The sequence below is a fragment of the Perca fluviatilis genome, chromosome 20 (genome assembly GCF_010015445.1).
Source record: "Perca fluviatilis chromosome 20, GENO_Pfluv_1.0, whole genome shotgun sequence".
Lineage (NCBI taxonomy): Eukaryota > Metazoa > Chordata > Actinopteri > Perciformes > Percidae > Perca > Perca fluviatilis.
In genome coordinates this window covers 3107056-3133649 of record NC_053131.1, presented here as the reverse complement: position 1 = coordinate 3133649, position 26594 = coordinate 3107056, and the positions used below count along the sequence as shown (strand labels likewise).

General features: G+C 41.5%; 1 protein-coding gene across 1 annotated transcript in view; it reads left to right on the top strand.

Annotated features, from left to right (window-relative positions):
- sgpp1 (sphingosine-1-phosphate phosphatase 1) overlaps positions 1 to 26594 on the top strand; it is a 50051-nt gene that overhangs the window by 5033 nt on the left and 18424 nt on the right. Inside the window, exon 2 of the mRNA XM_039786663.1 lies at positions 14199 to 14288. Coding sequence (XP_039642597.1) covers positions 14199 to 14288 — 90 coding nt within the window. The remainder of the gene's footprint in view (positions 1 to 14198; positions 14289 to 26594) is intronic.

Here is a 26594-nt window from a genome sequence, read left to right as displayed (position 1 = left end):
AGACAAAACAAGCAATTTTAAATACGTAAACTTGGGCTTTGGGTAATTGTGATGGACATTTTTCACTATTTTTTGACATTTTATAGGCCAAAAAATGATTAACAGTGAAAATAGACGACAGATTAATCGATTAAGACAATAGTTTTTGATTTGACTCAGCTTCACTTAAAGCTAAATTCTAACACTTGTTGGACGTTAACATGGGGACATTTAGAGGGAAACATTCAGCAAATTAGCATGTTAACGGCTCAATAAGTCCTGATTAGCATGCTAACAAATACAAACAAACTTTCACCACTTCCTCAACTTAAGAGTTAAAAAAAACTGATTAAAGTGTCCCAAATCATTGGAATAACATGCACACAGGATTTTTTTCTTAACAGGCATTCTCTGATGTTGATTTCTGCATCTCCTCCTATTCACTCAGCAGGAACAACACTCAATTGTGTCCAGCCTGTTAAAGCCAACAGAAAGGCTGTGTAGTCCACTTCCATTGTCTCACTGTGCATCCACACTGTGAGATGTGATCAGGAAGTCCATTTGTCCAGTGTGTGGATGCTCATTGTGCTCCTTACACTCTCTCACACGATCTCTGAAGCAGTGGGTCGATTTATCGTTGGGGAGAAAATTCATCCACAACTATTTTAGTTTGAGCCATTTTTCTTGCAAAAAATGCCAGACTTTTGCTGGTTTCAGCCTCTAACATTTGTATTAAAAAAATGTATTTCAAAATCTGTGAGTTTTGGACGGCTTGTTGTACAAAATTAACAATTTGAACATGTCACCTTGGGCAGTGGGTCTGACTTAAACAAGTCATTGTGTCCCTATGGCGTACAAAATACTAATTCCAGCCATGTTTTGAGTATGTTGTACATTCACACTGGTAAAATGCCGAAGATTTACTTAAATGTTGAAGCAACGAAAAGAACATTTTCCTTGCTGATTTGATGACTCCTCTGCAACAATTACCTGTAGTTGTAGGCCGGAGACTGCACTGATTACCACTTCTTGTTAAGTACTATTCCCATAATGCCCCGTCATGTTCCAGAGGTTTTCACCGCCATTATAAGGTTTAGGTGCACCACCCGAGCCGTTTTGGGCTGCACCTAAGCAGAATGAAGGGAACTAAAATACTTTTTTTTTCCAGATCTAGTGATTGTAGTGTCAGCATGTTTGGTCTTAAAGCTTTTCGGGTGTTGTTTATTTATTATCTGCTCTAGCTTTTCCAACGTTTTAGACACCGATATGGGAATAATAATGGTCGAAAACGATGTGGAAAAAGAGACGCAAAACTACCACAAAGAGACACAAACTGACTAAAAAGAGAATGATGCCAACAGAGACCCAAAACAACCCCAAATAAAACAAAAATGACCAAAAAGAGACACAACACGGTTACAAGGAGACCCAAAAAAACCACAAAGAGACACAGAATCTATAGGGACATCGCATTTTTATTTTAAATTGAAAAACATCACTTTTCCTTGAGGAAGGATGCCTAAACCCCCCACCCCCCTGCCAAATATGCGCACATAAGTCTCCCAGAAAGCTAGGGAAAAGACTGTGTTCTCCAAATTATTGCTTGATGTTAAACAACAATTAACCCTAGGTTAAGAAAGCCCTGTGTTTTGATTGGAAACTGTGTGGGACCCCTGTATTGTGTTGTCTGAATCAGAGCAGGCAAGAGCCTGAGATTGATTTATGACTCTCTGCCTCCCCATCCGTCTGCCGGAGCAGGAGATAAGAGAGCCGGCCCCTGACCTCCGAGTGTGGGGCTCCAACAAGATAAGACTGATTTAGTGTCAGTAGCTCTCTCATATCTCCTCACAGGTCTTTCTCTACCCGTCAACCTGAGTTTGAAAACACGCATGGCATTTCAGAAAAGCCATGTCCACGCCCAAACACTTTGAACAAAACTATGTCTATTCATTGTCTTAAAATACAAACTGCTGAATCGCTTGTGTGGAACACCAGATAAGACTGTCTCACTTTTTGAGCCTGATGCTCTCGCATTTATTTTGGTCTTACACATCATTGTTTCACTTTGCCTTTGCATTTAAAATAGTCTTAAATTCAATATGCAGATACCTGCAATGAACACTGAAAACTGCACCTTACGTCTGCGTTGTCTCCAGAAGTATACTGCGTTCTATTTACCATCAGTACTCGGAAGCCGGAGCTGGGAATAACATCACACCTGAGTTGAATGTGTTCCATTTAACGAGTCAGATTTTTTTATTGTGGGGTTAGCTCTAGCCAGGTTAGCCATTGTTAGCAATTCCAGTTGATAACAACGCATTATGCAGTTTTTTGTGCAGTGTAGCAACATGTCCGCAGATAGAAGCTGGACAGGACTGTGTGTACGACTGATTTAGTGAGACATAAATACGACAGAATTGCTAATAACTGTATGTTACTACAGCTTTCACTACTGTTGATGCACGGAGCAGCCATGTTGGATTTTTAGCTCGGGGTACTGCGAGGCTGTCTGAGTTCTGAGCTCGGAAATCCGAGGTTTCGCCAGCAGCAGCAGCAGCCATCTTCTTTGTTTTCAAGTAACAGGGAAATCACACGGAACCGTTGTAACTCTGCCGTCATTGTGTTAAGCCTGCCCACTGACTCTATGCACGATGTGATTGGCCTGACTAGAGTTTGGTTTTTCCAGCTCGCAAGTCAAAGGAGAGTTGCTAGACGACCCTGTCTGCAAATTACATTTACTGCCTTAGCCTAGATTTCTAGGCTACCAATTTCAAGTTTTAGATGAGAAAGATTTTGGTTTATGGTCATGCTGTGCACACATGCCGTAGTGTTGTTTCCGTTATTGTCGTCACCATTGCTCTTCTCCTGCCACTCATGCTTCATTAAGAGCTGTGGTTTGCCTGTGACTTGCACTGGTGTCTGCCGTTTGATGTTGGGTAATGGTTTAATGATTTTGAAAACGTTGTCCTTGTCACAGTTTCAATAATACACCAGGTCATGTGTTATTTTTCCCCAAGATGTAGGCAAAATGTTTAAACTCCAACTCAAAGTAAGAAGGTAGTGACTGGAAAACCTTGAGCAGGAAGGAAAGGTGTGTTTGGTCTGGCACACTAGCAGACTTGTTTAGGACTCAAAACAAAGTTTAGCACTTGGAGCTTGACTCAGGACTTCAAGTTCAACTCTGTGCGTTCGAGCAAAGTCAGAACTTTTGTCGGATTCATCAGTGGATTCTTAATTCCAAAATAATCACAGGCAACAACAGAATTTAAAGTTCTAAACCCAACGGATCAGGATAATAACCAATACAAGCTTTTCCAACAGCATAGGTAAAATGTTTCCAAATGGGTTTGTTCTTGCATTCTACAAAAATAGCCCGGTGATTTGGTTGACGTTAAAGTGGTAGTAGCATTTTTCTCAATCACCCCCTTGTCTTTGCAAATTAGAACTTATTTCTGTATTTACATGTTAGGACGAGGTGATGGAGGGGCTGAACAGGGTCTTTTTCTGTCTTTCTGGTGCATATGTACCAAGCAGTTGTCGTAGTTTTCTTTGCAAGTTTTTTGGGGGATCTAGATTACAGAATAACTAACTGGAACCAGGATTCATTGAGAGTAGATGGCAGGGTTTGTCCTTTACATCCCCTGCTGGTTGTAAGCCTTCCTGCTGTTTCCCTGCCTCAGCTGACTCGTCTCAGCAAAGCAGGAATGTTTGGATTCAGATGGGCCACAGTGAGACGGTCCCATCCCACCGCCCTCCTCCAGCTCAGACATTAACTACAGCCAGATGTCTCTATGGAAGATACTGGTAAGAGTGGAATAAGGGAAGGGACGAACCCCAGAACAGAAAAGAGCAGTTTAAGGAGAGGTAAGGAGGAGAGAGAATGCAAAAGAGAGGAAGGAAGAAGAGAAAAGATGCAGATGAGATTAGAGGACAATGAGAGAAGAGGGGATTCATACAGAAAGGTGAGGGGGAGGAAGAAGGAGAAGAGAGAGAGGGGAGGATGAGAGGTAGAGCTGAGGACAGGAGTGAGACCAGCAGAGGGATGAAAGGAAAAATGGAAGGGAGACACAGGAATGTAAGGCCCCATTCAGACCTGAGTGATCCGATCACAAGTGGAAAGCTCTAAGTACAGGTGTGAATGCACCTAGGATGCATTGAGACCCGATCACTCAGACCACATTCACGAATATGTAGGAAATTGATACAGACATTCCTGTTCTTACGTCGCAATGTCTGCTGTTGCTATTTAGAAGCCGACGGAGGTGGTCAAAGGAGCGGCTGTGAAACGGCAGACGTTTCATTTCCTATAAACTCTTCACAATAAAAGTCCCCTGTTATTTTGTTATTTAAAAGCTTTTTGTATGATCAGCAAAATCAGGAAATGTTGGCTCTTCAGCAGTAAGAGATTCAGTTAGAAGCTACAAAGGTACTAAATCCCAGTGTGGTCCCAGTGACCGCCGGTAGACCTCTTTATTTTCAGGTTCATAAAATGTCAGTTACACACATAACAAGGCTGCAACCGTGTCATGCAGAGAAAAGTTACCCCATTGCATGTTTCTACTGTATGATTTTAGGTATGTGAGCAACACACACACACACACACACACACACACACACACACACACACACACACACACACACACACACACACACACACACACACACTAGCCTATATGCAAACGGTCATGATTTCCGTGTTCATTTGCATATAGAGTGGGGAAGTGAGATCCGATCACAAATGGTCACTTAGGACACATTTGGAGACACATTCTGGTGCCAGGTGAAAACTCTAAAAGTCAGGACACATCAGCCAGACAGCCGACCGTTGACAGAAAAGCCAGTCGAAATGATCAGTCTCCCCGTGTTGGTCCAAAAAGTGCCACAGAACACACCAAAGAGACGAGACGTAATACGTCTCCATAACAACAGGCGGCGCTAATCTGTATTGTTGCCCAAAAAATGAAAACCGGCAACTGATTGGACGAACGCGTCACATGGGTTTGTTTTCTCCGGAAATTCAAAGCCAGACTGTCATGGCGGCCGTTCAGAATACGATCTCATATTGTACTAAAATAGTTCACTGAAACATGTTTCTGAAAACATTTTAAGAGAGAAATAGGCCGTGCAGTTGCTGAATCTGTCTTCATTTCAGATCAACAAAGGTCAGTTTAAAAGATTTTACTCAGATTTTGAGAGACTCTAGTCACCTCATTCCGCTCCCCATTTCCGGGCGAGTCCTGACTCCCCTGTCTCCGACTGAACATGTCAGGTCGGCCAAAATGAACGCCGACAGCCCCCCAGACTGACGATGGCACGGGACACACCGAACAGATTCGAGTCACTGACCTCGCCAGACTGTCCAACGGCCGATTTTCGGCCCTGTGTGTCCCGGGCTTTAGACTGTTAGTACTTAGAGCTGTCCACTTGTGACCGGATCACTCAGGACGAATGTTAAATCCAGGTGGAAACAGACTTTAAGAATTGTTGGACTGAAAAGTCAGACCAGAAAGATAAGGCATCAATAGGTAGTTTTAGCACAATGTGTCATATAAATTATCATTACATCGCCCAGTTGAGCCAGAACAGAAAACATTATGGTAAACAGGATTTGAGTGAGACTTCCTCCCTTGAGCTGGAACATCTAGGTGGGAACAGTACAGCTTTTCCTGTGAGCATAAATAAGTTTAACAGTATAGCATTTCCTAACTGCAACCCTGAGTGTGACATTGTGCTTTCATTCAAATTGTAGATGAATGTCAACCTAAAATCTCTGCTGTTGCATTCAAAAGAAGAAAAACAGTGTTTGTTTTTCTCTTGTTGACATTCGGAGCTGCAAATGTGTGCAAATGTTTCATTTTCTAATTATCAAATTAAGTATATGGTAAAAGTGATAATAAAAGCAATTAGGTCTGGGCTCAGTCTTTTTCTGCGTTATTAAGGACTTCCAACATAAGACAGATATTCACACAACTTTGGTTTGTGCATAGCCTCGAACACGATTAGTTTACATCTTGGCAGTGTTGAAAGTAAAACACAGCACACCCTGGGAGCTGTGTGGTTTGGGTGTGTGTATGTATGTACATTCTATGTCACGTGAGGGAGCACAGAGCAAACCCTTCGCTGAGGCTAACGGCCAATAAGCAGTGTGCAAAGAACCACAAGCCACACAAAAAAAACACCATGTCCATAAAACGACCGCTGCAGCACCGCCATGGTCACAGGCACTGGGCCACAGCGGGCTTGCCAACACGGCCGTGGGACATGCTTTGTTATGCACATGGACACCTTCACAGCTAATCCACACACAGCAACACACCCGTTTCTCAACCAAAACCTCCCCCTGGCCTGCACTGAACTCATTTTAGATAAGATAAGATCAGATAAGATAAGATAAACTTTATTGTTCCACAATGTGGAACATTTAGCTTGGGCCAACTCCCCTTATAGATTATAAAGACACGTTGTACACTTTTCAAAGTTCTCAATGCTTTGGTTAACATGTAGGAACCCTCATTATCTACCGTTGAAGTTTGGTGATATTTTGAGCCTTTTTAGTAGTATAAATAGCGATTTGATTTTACTTTGCCTGTGCCCCGAATACTAGCGTTGTAAGCTAATCAGCGGTCCGTGCTAGCGTGTTTCAAGCTACACATTCGATTAGCATGAAAACATGTCCCAGAGAGCGATCGAGTGGGTACACATCTGTTATTAACCCCTAGGTTCGTTTTGCGCTGGAATTGTCCATAAAGTTGCACAGACAGGCTGTGATGAACCAAGCTGTGATGCCGTGTCTGCTGAGGCTTACTAAGACTGGCTGACAAAAGACCAACATGAATTTCTGATCGACGCCATGAACTCTAAGTCGACGCAGAAAGTGCAGCCGTTGTAGTCTGCTACAGACACTATCCACATGGATGCTCCAGGATAGCGGGTTGTATGGGTGGGCGATATGGACAAAAAATAATATCTAGATATTTTTTCCGATTTTGACAATAACGATAATTAGACGATATCCTTTAAAAATGTGTTTTTAAAAGTCTGAGTTACTTAATCACTGATGATAATAATGGGCACAATGTTGGATGAAAACAGTTCTTATTTATTTTCTTTAAAATGTAAGTATTCAAGTAAAAACAATTCAAAGACAAAATACTAATACTATACTAATACTAATTGAACTAGCATAGGAACATTGAACTCTGAGTAAACATTCAGTTGTACATCTCTGCTGTATTGTAAATTGTGCAACATACAAGCAAGATGAAATCATAATAATAAACAAAGGGCTCTGTTCTGTAACATATTGCACACAACCATGTCCTTATTGGAAGCAGTCCTGGAGCTGGGATAGGGCCGTGTCAGGCACAATCGCGCGCCGCCATCTTTGTTGACATGAGTGAATGTGTAGTGTTCCAATGCGTGTTTTGAAGTGTTTTTTCTAAGTAATTTAAATACTCGATAATGTCAATTTGCACATCGTTAACACAACAATGACGATATTATCGTAAACGATATATATCGCCCACCCCTAGCGGGTTGTCTATATAAACGCCAAGATATTTATATGTGGAGACCTGTGAGATATATTCACGTGGATCGCCAACTCCCCTTGGGCGTACAACATCTCCAGGTCTGAGTTTATAATTGACACTTTGAAGTGCAGTCTGGTGGTTAAATAGACACCTGCAGTGTTTTCCCTGGCTTTGTTGAAGACTTCGGTGCGTGTATTTGGTGGGGGGTTTAGGAGTCCTTCCTCAAATTGTTTTTATGTTTTTCAGTACAAAAAAAAAAGCAATTTCCCTATACATTTTGTGTCTCGTTGTTGGTTAAGACTGTGAGAAATAACCACTCTCAGATGCCAACTGCTGCTAGAAATTAGTTTAGGGAGTTATTTTAAAATGGAAAGAAGAACTAGAAGTCTACAGCCATAGCTGCTCTGAGCTAAATGCTAACGTCATTGTCGCTTTTCTGTTGGGAATATCATTAGTTTTTTTTCCGTTTTGTCATAAACCAAAGTGTTGGACACAGATGAAACATTAAGGGATTGCCAAATGAGTGGAACAAAGTGTGTGTACCGAGAAATGAATGGCAATCCATCCAATAGTTGTTGGAATATTTGGTTGCTGGTGGACCAACCAACATCCTTAGAGCCACACTGCTGGCATGGCTAAAAAATATCGTAGCCCCATACTAAAAAAAATATATGTGGCCTCTGAATTTTTATTTCTTTGTTGCCTTGTCAGTCAGTTAAAGACAAAACAAATAGGACAGTCCTTGAAAACCAAACCTTTTGTAGAATGTTACTTGAGCTGTGTGAGCCTGCATGGAAAGAATTAAACAATGACACAAAAGTATAAATGTACCAATCTGTACTAGCACTCTAGCAAGTGTTGGGCAGAAAGTGTGGCTCAGTTATTTGCCAGATTAGTATGTACTTTTCCATTAAGCCCAGCACATGCCTTTGGATAAATGCAGGTAAATCTGAGCTGTGCTTAGTTTGTGTACTTCACCAACAGCACAGGCATTCTTTGGAACAAAGGTTATCTCTGTGTGACCAGAAATACATTTGTCCAGTAACATACTCAGAGGCTGGAGCTAAGCAGCCACAGCTGGCAGTAAAACAGCTTTCTATCTTTTTATCCATCAGGCTAATGAAGGTTGTAAAATGGCCAATAAACATCCGTGTTATGGCTGTCTTTTTAGTACAGACTGACACTCACTACAAGGACAGCATACAAGGACAGCAGGGTTCATTAAGTGCAAATGGAGAGGTTCAAAGGGATTTATGTATTTAATATAATTCCTGTAGTGTAGCTGAAACGTTATTGTCTTTGTGGTTTTGCACACCTCAATGGTAAAGCTCATAAGTTCTTTGAAAAAGCCAAATTTCCTTTACCAATCACTATTGGTGTTAAAAACTTGCAATGAAACTCCTACACACTCTTACTTGCAAAAACGTAGTACATTTGATTAGGGATGTCCAATCAGAGCTGATTTTGGCATTTATTTTTCTAACCGATCGGGGGTTGGAATTTACCCCTATTACCTTACTACCCCGATCATGTACATCAGCTTGTAGTGATGGTCTCCTTTAATCACATCCGCCGAGCACCACAGACACAGCGCCAGACCGCCCGGATGCCGGCACTTTCGAACCAACATGGCGCGTGTGACCAGTGTCTGTCTAGAGTATCTCGTAGCTTGCCAGCCCTTGGCAACAAGTAAAAAGGTCCGTCTTTCTCTCTCACCCTTTTTTAACAGAATTGGATTACTGTAATTCGCCACACTTCGTCCGTGATTCCACCAGGAAAGCACGCTTGCAAAAAGATTGACTTTAGATTGAGTTAAGTTGTCGTTGTCCAGCAGGGACCTTGAGACTGTTTCTTTTTTGGATGGGGGTTTACTGGGATCTTAAAGACAACTGTTTTGGTGTTGAGAGAAAAGACGCTAAATTAAATGTATTAAGCTTAAGACATATTGTAGTTACTTTGTTTACTTAGTTACTTTTGTAAACCAAAAATGGGGTGCAACCCTATTATCTGATAAAATACAAAAATCTGATCAGGGACTCCGCAGCGGCAGAAATTCAATATTAAAAAAATCGGATTGGGGGTCAAAAAAGCTGATCTGAACGCAACTGTCTCACATTTTTATATTTGAAATATGTATCTGTACTGTGTTAAAAACTTGACAACATGTTAGGATGAGGCCACAGGTTGGACAACAATTCAATATTAGCATTTATTGTTTCAACATTTTGTGATAAAATAAAACTTTCTTGCGTCTTAATCATTTGGATCAGTCTCACAGTGAGATCTGAAACATTATGGTCATATATTCATATTAAAATCCATTTGACACAATGTAGGTTTAACTTTTTACCGTATGGCTTTGAATATTTAGTTATCATGCTTTAATAAATATTGCATTGTTACATTTTTCTCCTAGTTCTACTATAACGTGTAGTAGGGCTGAAGGATTAATAGTTTTCAAATCGAAGTTGTCAGTGGATTTTTCATGTTTTTTTCTTTATTACTTTAACATGATCATAGAAGGTGCATCATGTAACTTATAAAAAATGCAAATCGTAATCACAATATCTGGCAGGAAATGGCAATTTGACTTTTTCCCCAGATGGTTGAGTCCTAATGTGTAGTAAGGTAGTGACATAGATATACTGTGGGTTAAATGTGATAAGGTCTTGTTCTTATTGGCAGCCAACAGCTGTTAGTAGTGTTAACCACCAGCACCATCGAACAGCTCTGACGCAACATTTCCCCTGCAGGCTGGGGCTGTGGGACTGCTAGATGGGGCTTGTCATATGATTCTAGTCTGTGAGGGGAAATCTGAGCTGTCTCAACAACAATGAAGGGAACAAAAGGCTTTTAACAAGCGTGCAAACCTCAGCAGCTTTCATCTGTCGTCTCTTTCTCCCGGCTCAACTGTCATTCATTTACTATTTTTTTAGTTTTTAAGTGATTTTTTTAAGCTTAGGCCTAAATGCCAAATGTAGCTTTGTTTCAGCTCTCAGTTGTGGAAGACTTTGGTGCGCATATTTGGCGTCGGGGGGGTTTAGGCGTCCTTCCTCAAGAAAACGTTATGCTTTTCAATTTCAAAAAAAATGTCTTATATATTGTGGGCTAGATTTATCAAGCCGTTTGCGCCTGTTTCCAGGCGTTAATTGGTCGCAAAGACAGACGTAACCGATGCGGGCTATTTACAAACAGGGCGCACTTGGGTAAAATCGCAGATTGTCTGCCACATGAGCGAGAAGAGACAAGTTGCGCTTTCAATATGCGTTCGTGGGAGGGTCGTGGGGAAAGTGTGAGTTCCACCCAAAAAGGTGGGAGGATAAGCGTAAAGTGCCCCTAATTATATATTCCGTGGTATTTACAAAGACTGTCAGTAAGAGCGCGCCTCTATTCTGCGGGGGAAATTCTCCGCCTCTTAAAACCAGCCGCAATCGAGTTTCCTCGTAGACCTTTGTGCCGCTGGTGAAATGGCAACAGTAATTTGAGCAAGACGAAGACATAGGCGAGGCTGAAAATATTTTTAACACAAGAATCACACTTTGTCAGTGAACACAACATCATTTAACGTTACAGATCAAGCAGCCATGCAATATTAGAGTTACTGGAAGAAATCAAAGATGAAATTGAATCTCCCATTCAGCGTTCACATCCCATTGCAGCAGTTGTTAAACTCCGCGCTACATCACAAATATTGGCATCAGGATCATTTCAAACAGTCATAGCATCAGCAGTGGGAATATCGCAGCAGCACTCAGCCATATCATAGCACCAGTACCGCTTTGCTACAGCGCAATTTACGGTCTAGTGGGCGGAGAAAGACGCTGATTGCCTGATGGGTGTCAGGGTTGATAAATACTACGCAAAATGTGGAAGCATAGCGTGCGCTATTACCGAACTCGCATAAACGGACGCAGCGCAAACTGCGCTAGTGTTAGTAAATCAGGCCCTGTGTGTCTCTTCACGGGATTGTGTCTCTTTGTGGTTTTTTTGTGCCTCTTTGTAGTCGTGTTTTGTCTCTTTTTGTACATTGTTGTTACCTTTGGGGTTGTTTTGGGTCTCTGTGGTCACTTGGCGTCCCTTTGTAGTCCCTTTGTGTCTCTTGGAGCTAGTTTATGGCGTTTTTCCATTACATGGTACCTGTTCGACTCGCCTCGACTCTACTCGACTCTACTCGAATCGACGCGCTGTGCGTCCCTTTTCCATTGCAGATTTTAGTACCGCCTCAGCGTGGCTGGTCGTCATTGCGACTGCTGTTGGCGTGGCTTAGTAGCGTTGCTTTTCCCCGACTCATTTCCTGGTTCTCCGTCTCCGTAAACAACATGATATCAAAGAGATAGTTAACGTTTCCTGCTCCAGATTTCCCACCGTGGTCAGAAAGAACAGAGAAGACACTTTGTTTCTCTCACATATATATGACTGTAGAGTCGCTACTCGCTGCGGAGATAATCGCCGTCACTCTGTCACTTCTCCCTCGCTCACCAGCTCCCCACACACACACATCACACATGCACACACCAGCGCACAAGTATAAACATCAGGCCACTTGTATGACTTGCGGAGAAAGCTCTGCGTGGAGCCTCCGGCAGCAAAAAACCACCGCTGGCTAAACTATTTAAAAATGCCGTCTGTCGCTAGCAATGCAGTGATCAGTGACGATTCTTTCCGACCAGTCAGCAGCCTGCAGGTTTTCACGTCACCTTTTCGGCTCGCCTCAGCTCGCTTGGAACCTCGACTGAGGTGGTACTAAAAAAAGTACCTGTTAGCAGGTACCAGGTACTTTTTTCCGTAATGGAAAACCAAAAAAGGCGAGTAGAGTCGAGGCGAGTCGAGCAGGTACCATGTAATGGAAAAGCGCCATTAGAGTCTCTTTCACGTCGTTTTGGACCGTTATTATCACTATATCTGTGTCTAAAACGTTGGAAAAGCTTGAGCAGATAATAAATAACACTGAAAAGATTCCACTGGGGGACAAACTGCCATTATTCAATTTTTAGAAAAGTAATTTAATCACATTCATTTGGCTAAGGTGCTGCCCAAAACGGCTCGGGTGCTGCACCTAAACCTTATAACGGCAGGGAAAACCCTGCATTCATGTGACCCGCATCCAAACTGAGGAACTGTAACTCTCACACTGATTAGGAAGCACATGGAATCTGAGTCACATGAGGGAAAAACTCGGCCTTTGACAAGAACATCTGATAAGGAATCTGCAGAATTGTTGAAATATTTATGAGGCCCTCACATCATGTTGTATTTTCAATGAGAGGTGAGCGGGCAGGTAGGGGGGTGCGGGCAGTTTGACAAGTGACGCGACAAGCGGGCACAATCAGTTGAAACTGTTGCGTTCGTGCTCGTCACACGCACACCTCCGCCCGCTGCAAGAGTTGAATTGTGTTGAACTTTTCCTAGTTCAACTTCCGGGATTGCTCTGTTGCCGCCGGAAATTCCGCTGGATTTCCCTCATTTTTGGCCAGGTGTCCGTCCCCTTCCTCTTTCTTTGTGTTGGCGTTCTAACCTCCGGTGGGTTTCTGAGGACTATGGTTAACTGCTCCTCAGATCTCTGCAGGGTAAATCCAGACAGCTAGCTAGACTATCTGTCCAATCTGAGTTTTCTGTTGCACGACTAAAACTATTTTTGAACGTACACATGTTCCACCAAAACAAGTTCCTTCCTGAGACTATTTTTTCCGTGGAGCCGCAGCTTTTCTCCGGTGCTTAGCACCGCCCAAGACAATTGTGATTGGTTTAAAGAAATGGCAATAAACCAGAGCACGTCAGAAATGCTGAATGCTGTGTGGACTAGCCAGACCCTCCTCCAGAGCACTTTGGAGGAGGGCCTGGCAAAGTGAGACTTAACTTTTCAACAGTCCGTGGTTAGGAAAGACTAATATTGCCACTATTTGTTATAAATGGACCTGTGATTAGGGATATATGATACCACAGTCAGCCGTTCTCATTCAGTTGTACAGCAGGGATACAGTAGTGCACAGAATCATCTGTGGTTACCACACATTAATTAGGTTTCCAAGCCAAACACACGAAAAAAAACGCCCAAATTTCTTGGCAAAGAACAGACTAATGTGGCAACACTGACCCGTCCCGTCGCATCGTCTCTGCAACCGGCCAATTCAGACAGATGCAGTGTTATTCATCACCGGCCAAATTGGCTAGTAACTTTACAATGTCACCCGGCACAGTTCATTTTTGACATATGGCGGGTATGGCAGGTGTTGATTTAAAGCCCTGGCTATAATATGTTAACAACATTTTGCACTTTATGCCTAAAGGTTACCAGAACTCATTGTGTGAATCCCTGAGGTCTAACAAACGTGTTAAATGCATGTCTTTCCTTCACAAAACATTTGCAAAACAGATTTGTCTTCAAAGTTAAAAAACGTGTATTGTTTCATCATTGCGTCGGTTACAACTTCTCAAATATGAAGATTTATTTGTGTCGTAATTGAATTCAATACCTTTTTGGTTTTGTTTTTGGCTGAGGGTCAAACAAAAGCAATATGAAAACATCACCTAGGGCTCCAATAACTGTGTTTTTTTCCCCATAATAAAATAAATGACATTTTATGGATTTATAAATTAATCAGAAAGGATATTCATTATAGGCCATTGCCATTTTGTTTTGTAATGCTGCAAACTGTTGTGTTAAAGTGTCTCCTTTCACCTCCACAGTACCCGTTCACACTGGGCTTCTGCTTGGCTCTCTGCTGGTGTCTGCTGGTCTGTGTCAGCCGGATCTACATGGGAATGCACTCAGTCCTGGTAGGTACACACACACACACACACACACACACACACACACACACACACACACACACACACACACACACACACACACACACACACACACACACACACACACACACACACACACACAGAGGCACAGATGGTGTCGACCTTGTCACCTTCAGTGCCAGTTTGTCGTCATTGTGTCCGTCTGAACATGATAGCTGACATGTGGGAATCAGTATCCCAGAGCAGAGCTGGCTCTGATGTCAGCAACACAATCACCTGTGTAACTGTAGACGTAACACACAGAACAACCACCAAAAAAACTGTGTGGGAAAATAACGTCGTCATTTTCCAGGCTAGTTTGACAGTTTCACAAAAAAAAAGTTTGTAAAACTTTACTGTAAAGATGGACACATACAGTAGATACGTACCTGTGGCCTCTGGTCACTTTCTCAGATCAGCACTGCTTTGTTTTTATAGATTATCTCAGTTTAGTGATCTGTCAACAGGTTGATGAACTAGGTCAAACTGATAGTGAATGTGCAGAGTCATTGTACATGTTGTGATAGTTGAGCCTTAAAGCTAATTTTTGACCTGTGGATCATTTCATGTGTCCAAATGATCTCAACAGCGTCCACTTAGATTATTTATATAAATGGAACAGAACACCAGCCACAATATTGAGATTAAATCCAAAAGTAAGGTCTAAAAACGTTTACATTTAAAGGACGCTCTGTGAATCTTTAACTTGTTGTTGGGCTGCTTGATTGTGATTTATTTTGTGCTTGAGTCTTATTTGAATCTGCATTGAATACAACATAGGTGCAGTTAACCAAAATATAGTGCTTAATTTAGAGTCTGATAAGTTTTTAAAATATTATATAAAGTTGACTTTATAAATCTTATCCAGACATGTTTATTTTTCACATAAAAAAGCACTGAATAATAATGATTTGTGTCTGATATGGTTTTTCCACAAAAAACGTTTATTATTTAAATAGATTACAACTTCTCGATCATTAAAAAAACAAACAGAATCTGCAGATATTTTTCAACTCAAAAGTTTGACTGCTGGACACAAGATTGTCTCCTACTTCCCTGTAAAGTCCATTCTCAGGACGTCACCTGGCAGTTTCAGGTTTCCACATCACAGTGTAAATTGCAAACTATGGTTGGGCGATGTCTCCTAAATTGCCAGTTGACGATGTTTACAGTAAAACATCGTGATGGACGATGATATCGTCTTCAGGGGGGTTAAGCACTTTTTATTTTACTATATCTCTTAACATAAATTTTTTTTCTACTGCTATGAGCTAACAGTTTGATCAGACATACATTGCAATGCCCTCTGTAAATGGACAGTATTACATGGCTATGCTACAATTTGACCTACTTTCACGGTGCCGTAAAGTCTAAACTCAATCAGATGTCCGTGATCTGCGTAACAGCAGTACAGTGGAACGTTTGCCTTTAACAGAGCGAGAGTAATAACCATCATTACTGAGTTTAAACTACATTCTCGGTTATGTTTGCACTGAATAACGCATTCAATAAACAGAAACCTAACTCTTAAAGCGCACATGAACAGATCCGCAATATAAGCTCACACAAATAGCACCCTCGTGAATTAGCCTACTGTTGCTAACGTACATTCATAAATCCTACATAACATTGTCCCGTATCCACAGGACATCAGACTTACTTATTGATGCACAGCAGTGTCTGTAAACTTAGTCCAATGAGGGGAGAAAGGAAAGTGTGATAGTGTTCCACGCTTTTTCTCTCTCAACTACCGCCGCATGCTAAATTGCGTTAATAGTCCAGGGCTGAGAGAGAGAAAGAAAAAAAAAAAAAAAAAAAAAAAAAAAAAAAAAAAAAAAAAAAGAGACTGTATTACTAACAGCCAATCTAGTCTGCTCAAAGCCATGCTCTTTTTCACAAATAGGTTGCATGTAAGGGGAAAAAAAAGTATCTTCCACTCAAGGGGCCCTATCTTGACTTGCACCCTGTGCACCACAGTGCAATGCCCGACGCAAGTGTCAATTTCCCGCCCAGCACCCGTGACTAGGATAAGTGCGTGTTTGACAGGGTGGGGAGCGTGGCATCACGATGGTGGCTTTCTATCGTGATGTTGGCCAGCCATCACGATAGACGATGATATCGTCCATCGGAACAACCCTATTGCATACTGCTCTTGGACCACGATTGGCCTCTAACTATTTGTGATTTCACATTATTAAGTTATTTGTGTGGTGCGACTACCCGGCATAGTGTGAAACAGGAAACCTGTCCACACATTGATTTTAAAGAGTAACTTCAGTTGTTTTCAACATGGACCCTATTTTCCTGTTTTTGTGTCTAAGTGATTGATGGGAACAAAAATCTTTGAAATTAGCCATGTACTGAGCGCAGAACAAGGTTGCACAGGTAATGTTAATAGGTAATAGCGCACTTTTTCTGGCGCTGACAGACTGAGAGTATTATTCTAAGTGTCTGACAACATTATGAAAGGATCCCTACAGAGATAGACCTTTTAGTTAAAGAGTAAGATCCTTTTAGTTTAACATGAAACAGCCCCGAAATCACAATCACCAAACTCCACCAGACTCCATGTAAATAAATGGTAAAGACAGTAAAGATGGCAAAGATTAAGGAACCAATTAATAGTTGAATAAGAAATCAAATGAACTGTTTTCTAGATGATATGTTGTTTCCCAGGAGTGTCAATGTCTCAGCAGTCTAGTTTTAAAGCTATAGTGCGTAGTAATGACAGCATAACTGTCGGCTCGTCCACATGATGCAAGCCTTCCGTGATTGTGCAGCCCCTCCTCCACACAGTTGCTAGTAGCCAAGGAGGACACGGAGGATTAAGAAAACATGATGGATTCTTCAGAAGAGGTCATTATCTTCACTCCAGTTTCTGCGCCGGAAAGTTGCCAGACGCCCCAATCTTCTGAACATAGTCCTACTGAGAAATCCAGAGAGAGTTGTGTGGAGCTGATAGTCTTAATTAGCTTGGTAGCAACTCATTTGGCAATGGCTGGAATGTAACAGACGTTCATTATTTAACAAAAGTTATGCACTAAAGATTTAGATATTTTGTTTCAAGTAATTTCTTTAACATTTTCGACCTTTTGTCTTTAATTCAATTTCAATTCAATTCAATTTTATTTATAGTATCAAATCATAACAAAAGTTATCTCGAGACACTTTACAGATAGAGTAGGTCTAGACCACACTGTAATTTCCAATTTAAGAGTCCGGATTGGGCCAATTTTTTTTTTCATACTAATGACACATGTAGGCTACGTTTTTGTGTGGAAAGCACAACAAGCGGGCGTTAATAAGCTGTTAAAATGTTCAATGTGTCAACCTTGCCTGATCGCTTCGTTTCCGACCGTGATCAGAAAACCAGGAGAGACTGGTTACCTCCAGGGCCAACGTTATAACATGAATAACGTGGTGGTTAAAATCCTGTTTCTGGTGAGACAATGAATGAGCTTGGCTTTCAGTCTGGGGTTAATTTCAGACACTGCACACACTGTGTACAAAACTTAAACTTATTCCACCAACTCTGCTCTGGTCACATCTACACCACGTCTGCTTCCTCTTTCTCTATCTCTCTTCTGCCCACTTTCCACACACACACACACACACACACACACACACACACACACACACACACACACACACACACACACACACACACACACATACACACGCGCTGAGCTCTCTTAAAGGAGCTGCAGCAACATTTTACAACAAATGCCTTATCGCGCTGATGTGACCAAGCCCGATCCGAACCTGACCACAATTTCTAAATATCTGTCCGAACCCGGCCCGGCCCGTCGGGCTCCGGTCGGGTATCCAAGCCATATTGTCTTTTGTTTGGGTTTTGATCCAAGCCTCTCCAGTTCTACTTGTACTACCTTTTTACCACACGGCTACTGGAATATGCATCATGTCCTCAACATGTTCAGGCCCGCATCTACCTCTGCTCAGTGCAGATCTAAGTGGTAAAGACAATAACCAGTAGAATCTTACTGGCAGCAGGGCTTTGGCTGGATGACATCACTGCTGTGCAGCACAGGTAGAATCATGAAAAACATAAACCACTGAATGGGTGTGTTTTCTCCTGCATTACAGTATTTCTCAAGGTCTGGTTGGCAGACCACCCATGGGTTGTGAGACACTGTGAATGGGTTGTCAAGAGGTCACCAATAACAAAAAAATCAATGGATAAAGTACAAGTATCTGTAGAACATTTGAGTGTGCTTGCTGCAGTGCATATTAAAGAGCTTACATGTAAAAATCCCTTTTGTCTTTTTCAGCCGACATGCATGTTGGCTTGAGTGAGATTTGAACCCTGGACAGCATCTGCAAAATACAACCACAGTGTAACAACTAGAAAGTATTGTGAGTATTTGACAACATAATCCTCAAGGTCCACTTACCAGCTTTCAACAGAGCTTTCAACCGCACTTCACAGTCTCGGTGAGATGTAATTGGACCTTGAGTTACAATGATCTTGGCAAACTGGTATTAGACAATATGTATGCGGAGATATTTTGATCAATAAAAAGTTTCTCCATTGATTTTCCAGAAATAGTACTATAAGATTATATGACATATGACATAAAATAGATTAAAGCTTTAGTGCGTTACTTTTTGATATTAATGAACGTCCGTTACATTCAAGCCATTACCAAATGAGTTGCTACCAAGCTAATTAAGACTATCAGCTCCACACAACTCTCTCTGGATTTCTCAGTATGGCTATGTTCAGAAGATTGGGGCGTCCGGTGACTTTCGCACACAGAAACTTGAGTGAAGATAATGACCTCTTCTGTGAGTCCATGTTTTTTAATCTTCCGTGTCCTCCTTGGCTACCTAACTGTGTGGAGGAGGGGTCAGGGGGCTGCACCATCATGGAAGACTTGTATCATGTGGACGCGTCGACAGTTTTGTTGTTATTACTTGCCGGCAGAAACTACACACTACAGCTTTAACCTAGTTTGGGGGTAATTTAACTCACTGGGAAATGATGTCAGTCCCGGAGCACTGTTGGGGTCGGGGCCGTCTGTCGCCCCGGGCAACAGTCTCGGTGGTCACAGCTGTGTCAGAAGGACTGGTGGATGGCTCTGCGGGACCAGTTCCAGTACACTGGCCGTCCTCGCAGACCAACTTTAGAACTTAACTCCACATCAGAGACTCTCTTTAAGGGCTTTTTGTGGCTGCCCGCAGGTGGTGTCGCGGCCAAGACCTCCACCTCAGCAACCACATGCACATCTGCCGGCTCACTTCGCTTTACATACTCACCAGAACTCTGTCTCTGTGACCATCTCGACAGAAACCGATTCCTGCTGTCTTCTCAGATAAACAAGGTCTACCTTTTCTGAGTCAGACTTTGGTCATTTAAGGCAGGGGTGTCAAACTCCACTTCACTAAGGCCACGTCCACACGTACCAAAACAATCTTTTTTTTCCCCCGTTTTCCCTGGAACCGTGTGGGGGAAAAAAAAGAAAAGAAAAAAAAAGTGCGTCCAAACGGATCCATTTGTAAAAGACTCAACACGCTACTTCATATTCCAGGCCTATAGGTGGCGCTGTTTCTGCTACAGAAATTCACCATAAACGGAGAAGAAGAGCATATTCTTCACTTCCACTTCCGTTCATAACATGAGTAACTTTCACCACTGCTCATTTTATAAAGGTCGCCGCAAGAAAACGTGTCTTTGTTTACATTGTATAATGTGCTGTTGGATTGCTTTTTATTTTGCAGTTCTGTCTGCCATCGGACATGATTGCAGCGCGCTAGCTAGCAGAGCTAACGTTAGTGCGCCAGCTAACATCCGCAGTCAAACAAACATCAATGATCCAATGTCTTTTTGATAATCTAGCTACACTTTCTTTTTGCGGTAGCCTTTCTACAATAAGCTTTGTGAAAAGTTGCTATAATCCGTTCAAGAAGTTGATAAGCAGACAGATTAGCTAGCTAGTTGATAAGTTGTCTACTTCCACTTTATAAACAGCTAACCATAGCAGCTAATGTTAACATTACGTCCCTGCAGGAGTGGTCAGCTACTTTAGCAATGTTCAACGTTAGCTAGCTACATAACGTTAGCAATATATCTTGTGTAGAATCCAGGACCGGCAGAGCAGAGGGAAGTGTCAGGGAGCAGAGACAAACCATTTAGATGAAGTGAGCTGGTTTGACCATGGAGATGGGATACGGTTAGCTTGACCGCAGTTGTGTCTGTGGCCGTGCACTAGCTAGTGCGGGCTATGAGGTCGAGGGGTGTGGCGATGACATCATCGATTCGCACATATGCGTCTTTGCCGTCCAAACGCAGCCAAAAGGGAGCCGTGTTAGAATTTTTTCACCCTGGGACCAGGTTTAAAAAATGTGCGTTTTCAGGCAGTGCGTTTACAGGATTCGTTTGGACGACCGGCCCAAACGATGCAAAACGTGCGTTTGCATCAAAAAGCGTCTCTGTGTGGATGTCCCCTAAGGGCCACACTGGAAAAAGAGAATCACACCAAGGGCCAGACATGTCTAGTTTATTGACATGCTTTTATTTCATCCAAAAAAGTCAAATATCTTAAACTGTTTTATTGCATGTCTCATATATGTCTTCTCACATGCAGTTTGGTCTACAAAAAGTCAGTAAAAAAATCCTAAAGCAGCCTACACATGATACGCAATTTGCTCGCAGAGCAAAGCGCAGTGCAGGTATTCGTCATCAAGGGTGGCAAGGAAGCTATTTCCCGTTGCTAGGTAACGACATACTGTTATGCCATTGGTTGCGCTTTCGAAAGGTCAGCAGCAACTAGGTCAAAGTTGAAATAATTTGAACTTTGAGTGCAGTGCAAAGCGGCAAATCTGAGTGGTGCGCAACGCCAGGGGTAGCGCAGCGACTAGTTGGGCGCCACCGCCCTCCCCATAAGAAATGAGTGGAATGGCCAGCGCAAAGCGGTTTTGCCGCCTGTCATGTGTAGGCGACTTTAGCCATCATAGACTTTAGCAAATCAAGCAAAACTCCTTACTCCTTTTCGACCCTTTCAGTTTAAAGTAAACCCATGGACAAATGTCCACACAGCAGTTTAAAAGGAGACTGAATGTAATTTAGAGCCTAATGTTCAATCAGAATTACAACACAGCTATCAATGTGCGGAATATTGAAGTTTACTACAAAAGTAGTTTTTCAAGATTCAAGATTTTTATTTGCCATTTGTTCATACACCAAACAGTCCAGGCACATGGGGATTCTTGTGCAGGCTTCTGGAGTCAAGTAAAGAGTAAGACAAAAGACAAAAACAAACTTAGATACTATACAAAAGAGTGCAAAAAAACAATAAATTATGGAGAGTACAGCTATGGGGGATGTTGCATTTGTTATGAGCATAAACTTACTCAGATAAGGTCTGAAAGTGCAATAAACCGGTTAATCTGGCTCTAACATATCAAACTACCAGTGTTTGCCCTTGGTTTGGGGAAGACTTAGGTGCACAGATTTGGCGGAGGGGTTAAGAAGTCTTTTTTATATTTTTAAATAAAAGAAATATGCAATTTGACATCAATTTGGACCATTATTGTCTCTGAAGTGTTGAAAAAGCTAGAGCAGATAATAAATGAATAACACTCAAACAGCTTAAAGACAAAACTTGCTGAAGAACTACAATCATTAGATCTGAGAGAAGTCTTTTAGTTTATTTGGCTTCAACGTTTTTGGCGCATTTTACATTCATTCAGCTTAGGTGCTGCCAAAAACGGCTCGGGTGCTGCACCTAAGACTTACAATGGCAGGGATAACCCCGAATACGTTATTTAACATGCAGGAATGGAGTATTTTTAAACTGTGGCCGTTCTACATCACAGGATGACAATCACTAAACATTGTTTGTCTGTTTACTTGTCGGTTTACAGCGAGGAACCGTTTAACCACCTGTTTCCCTCCTACAAAATAGGACTTTACTATTTCTTCCTGTTACAGTTTGTACTCTACATGTCTTCTTCCTCTCACTCAGCCCTTTCCGCCTCCTCCTCATCTTCCTCATCCTCCTCCTGTTCCTGCATGTCTCCCAAAGCCTGAATGTGACCACTGTCAGGATAAAATTGTGCGTCTAAAACCCAGAAACTCCTGCTGCTCTTCCTCAGGGTTTTCCTCCCTCTCATGAGGATGTAAATAATGTCCAATTTACTTTCCACCAGTAACTCGCGACGTCAGTTCATCTGTATAATCTTAACAATCCCTTAGACTCTGATTTCTCCTCAAAATGTTTCCCTAAGTAAGCTATAAGAAACCATATTTTTCCACATACACATATAATCTGTATCAACTTTGACCAATGCTTCAGTTAAACTACTCCTAATGGGCGAAATGTTCAAAGATGCTATTTATTATCCCAGCATCATTACATCAACTATGAAAAATCCCTGTAATTCAGACATATTTGGGATCTTTGGAAAATGTGCAATCTCTGCTAGACTTTAAAGTGTGTATATCAGTTTTAGCTGCTGGGCTTTTATCTTTGAACTATAAAATAAATGTAAAAAGTTTGTCTGTATGTCCACAGGGTTTCAAAATAGGTCAAATATCAATATTTGAATGAATACAGGAGAGTGTCAGTGTAACATGAATATAACAAACCATGTTAATGAATGGGACATTCTAAACCGTAGTAATGTCAAAAATATTCATACTGCAACAGCAATATTTGTAAATGATTTAGACACCGCTATTAGGGCTGGGCAATATATTGATATTATATCGATATCGTGATATGAGACTAGATATCGTCTTAGATTTTGGATATCATAATATCGTGATATGACATAAGTGTTGTCTTTTCCTGGTTTTAAAGGCTGCATTACAGTAAAGTGATGTACTTTTCTGAACTTACCAGACTGTTCTAGCTGTTCTATTATTTGCCTTTTCCCCACTTAGACATTATGTCCACATTACTGATGATTGTTTATCTAAAATCTAAGTGTGAAGATATTTTGTTAAAGCACCAATTTTCAACCCTAGAATATCGCCACAATATCGATATTGAGGTATTTGATCAAGAATATCGTGATATCTGATTTACTCCATATCGCCCAGCACTAACCGCTATTATTCTTTTTCTTACCATTGTCTTACTTTGTATATCAAACTACAGTTCCCATTATGCTTTGGGGGATGTACACAGGAAATATAATGTTGCCATGGATTGTAAGCTACAACATGAGTCCCATAATTTTAAGGGGAGCGTGCCTATGTTCCCATAGCCCTATGTTCCCATAGCCCTGTTTCCACAATTCTAAGAGGTTTTTCAAAATTAGGCCCTATGTTCCCACAGTTCCCACATTTCTAAAATTTTGTTTTTCCAAAATTAGGCCCTATGTTCACACATTTCCTTTTTCATAAATTTGTATCAAATTTTATCCCCTTAACCCTAAAAAATGTTGTGGGAGGATAGGGCTTAAATTGAAGGGAAATCTTAGAAATGTGGGAACATGTGGGAACATGTAGGACCATAAGGCTATGGGAACATAGCACTGACTCCCTCTTAAGACTGTTAGCAGTTTCTGTTTGCAGTGTACTCAGGGATGTACGTACAACTATTACTGGATTACTTTGATGCTGAAGTTAGAAGGAGTCCCTTTTCTGTGCTTCTATGCAGATTTATGGAAGTTTATAATATGGAAATCATGTCTGTGTTCAGATTTGAGAGAGTTATGACAGGGACACCACAGATAGCAGCTTCATGTTTTCTTTAACCACAACATGAACTAGATTTGGGTTGAGACCTCAGAACTCCAGTAATATGGGATGGATCAAATCTGTAGGTCAACATCCACAGAGCTCATTTCCAGCTGACAAAAAAAAGCCTGATGTCTGTTCTGGAGGCTGTACAGTCGGGCCCCTGTCAGGGACTGTTGTGTTTCAGGGAGTGGAGCTCTGACACATGGTGAGCCATTAGTGCACTGCTCTGCCAGGCCTGCCGGGCACTTCATGTCTTCTGGAAATCATCACGCCCAATGGAAACACTTCCTCCCTCTTTGTTCTGCAGGAAGAGCTCGGAGGCAAAAAAAGCGGTTCTGACATCTGCAAACCTTTTACCAGACTGCTCACTGAGCACTTTCACTCACTTCTCTGGTGTTTATCCTTGATTTAAGGATTTGTTGGGTGAGGACTGCAGCAACATGCAGGCTTTCTCCCAGTGTATTGCAAGCCTGGTGGCCCACCGGGCTTAAGTTGCCCCCCACTAGGCCTAAGCCATTGGGAATTATTTTTTAATGTATTTCTTTAGTTGTTTTTTAAACTACAGTTACAATAGGGCAGCTCGGTTGGGAACTAAGACGTAGTCATATTTTCAAATTTCCAGTTAGCTTTTAGCAGTGACTTAATGTAGGGCCCTATGGAATTTGTCCTTTAGCTTTTTTTTTATTCTCAATTTCGAGATTCCATCCATGATTTTTTTATTATCACAAAAACTGTTGGGCTCTATATTAAAGCTATAGTGCATAGTTTCTGTCTCCCCCATGAGGAATTCTAAGTAATGACAACAAACCGGTCGGCGTGCTCCTTATGAGGTCATAAGGGGAAAGGTTACCTCCCCTTTCTCTGCTTTGCCCGCCCAGAGAATTTGGCCCACCCATGAGAGAGAGAGAGAGACATCATGGCTTTCAAACGAGCAAAGTGGCAGTTGGTCAAGGCCACACCCCCATCCTCCACCTTACCCCCCTCTCTCCTCCTCAATAGCTACAGACACAGAAATGGCACATCCTAAGGAAAGCTCATTGTGGGACTGGCTCTAGTGGCTGGAATTCTGCACCAAGGCTGGATTTCGGGAAAGAGTATAATACAGTATTAGGGGACCACTAAGGTCTATATAAAAGAGACTTCAGATACAGTATTAGGGGACCACTAAGGTCTATATAAAAGAGACTTCAGATAAAGTATTAGGGGACCACTAAGGTCTATATAAAAGAGACTTCAGATACAGTATTAGGGGACCACTAAGGTCTATATAAAAGAGACTTCAGATACAGTATTAGGGGACCACTAAGGTCTATATAAAAGAGACTTCAGATAAAGTATTAGGGGACCACTAAGGCCTATATAAAAGAGACTTCAGATACAGTATTAGGGGACCACTAAGATCTATATAAAAGAGACTTCAGATAAAGTATTAGGGGACCACTAAGGTCTATATAAAAGAGACTTCAGATACAGTATTAGGGGACCACTAAGATCTATATAAAAGAGACTTCAGATAAAGTATTAGGGGACCACTAAGGCCTATATAAAAGAGACTTCAGATACAGTATTAGGGGACCACTAAGGTCTATATAAAAGAGACTTCAGATACAGTATTAGGGGACCACTAAGGTCTATATAAAAGAGACTTCAGATACAGTATTATGGGACCACGAAGGTCTATATAAAAGAGACTTCAGATACAGTATTAGGGGACCACTAAGGTCTATATAAAAGAGACTTCAGATACAGTATTATGGGACCACTAAGGTCTATATAAAAGAGACTTCAGATACAGTATTAGGGGACCACTAAGGTCTATATAAAAGAGACATCATTTAATTCTGACATCAGTCTGAGATTGGCCCAAGCTGGACCGTTAATGAAAAAACGACCCTTGCCACCGGGCTAAACAACTTTTCTGGGGGAAACCATGATTTGACACTGACACACGTTTGTTTTATTTTTATTTTTTTGTTTGTTTTTTTAACTCAAGGGTCTAAAGCTGTGTTCAGATAGAAAGCAAAGCAAACTTTCATTATGTTTCATTATTCACCCAAACATCCAGAGTACCGACTTACAGATGTCAGCTGTAAACTAGCTAGCAACGTTCACTTCAGCCTCTTTCTTATCTCTAAACCCCCCAGAAATCCATTTGTTTCCTGTTATTTCCCTAAAGTCCTTTTTCCTCTCACCTCTACAGATCCATAACACGCCTCTAAAATTCATATGCATTAGGATAGAGGACAGTAAAAATAGGGAGGTTTTGTATGGTAAACACATTCTAAAGCACTCCGATGCACATTTGTTGTTTGAGCTGTGTAAATCATAAAGCTGTTGACTGATAGTTGATTAATGGAAAAATGATTGATGAATCATTTCAGTCATTTTTACAGACAAAGAAATCGCAAGCCTTCACATACTTGTTTGAAGGTTCCAGATGAACAAAGCGTGCGTGCGTGCTTGATTAAAATAGAGAGGGCTGATTAAAGTTTATAGCAGTAAGGTGATAAATCTCAGTAAAACCTGTGAGGGGTTTCCTGCTGGTTATCTGGCTGCTGAGTCACCTTTAAACCTGCTGGTTATCT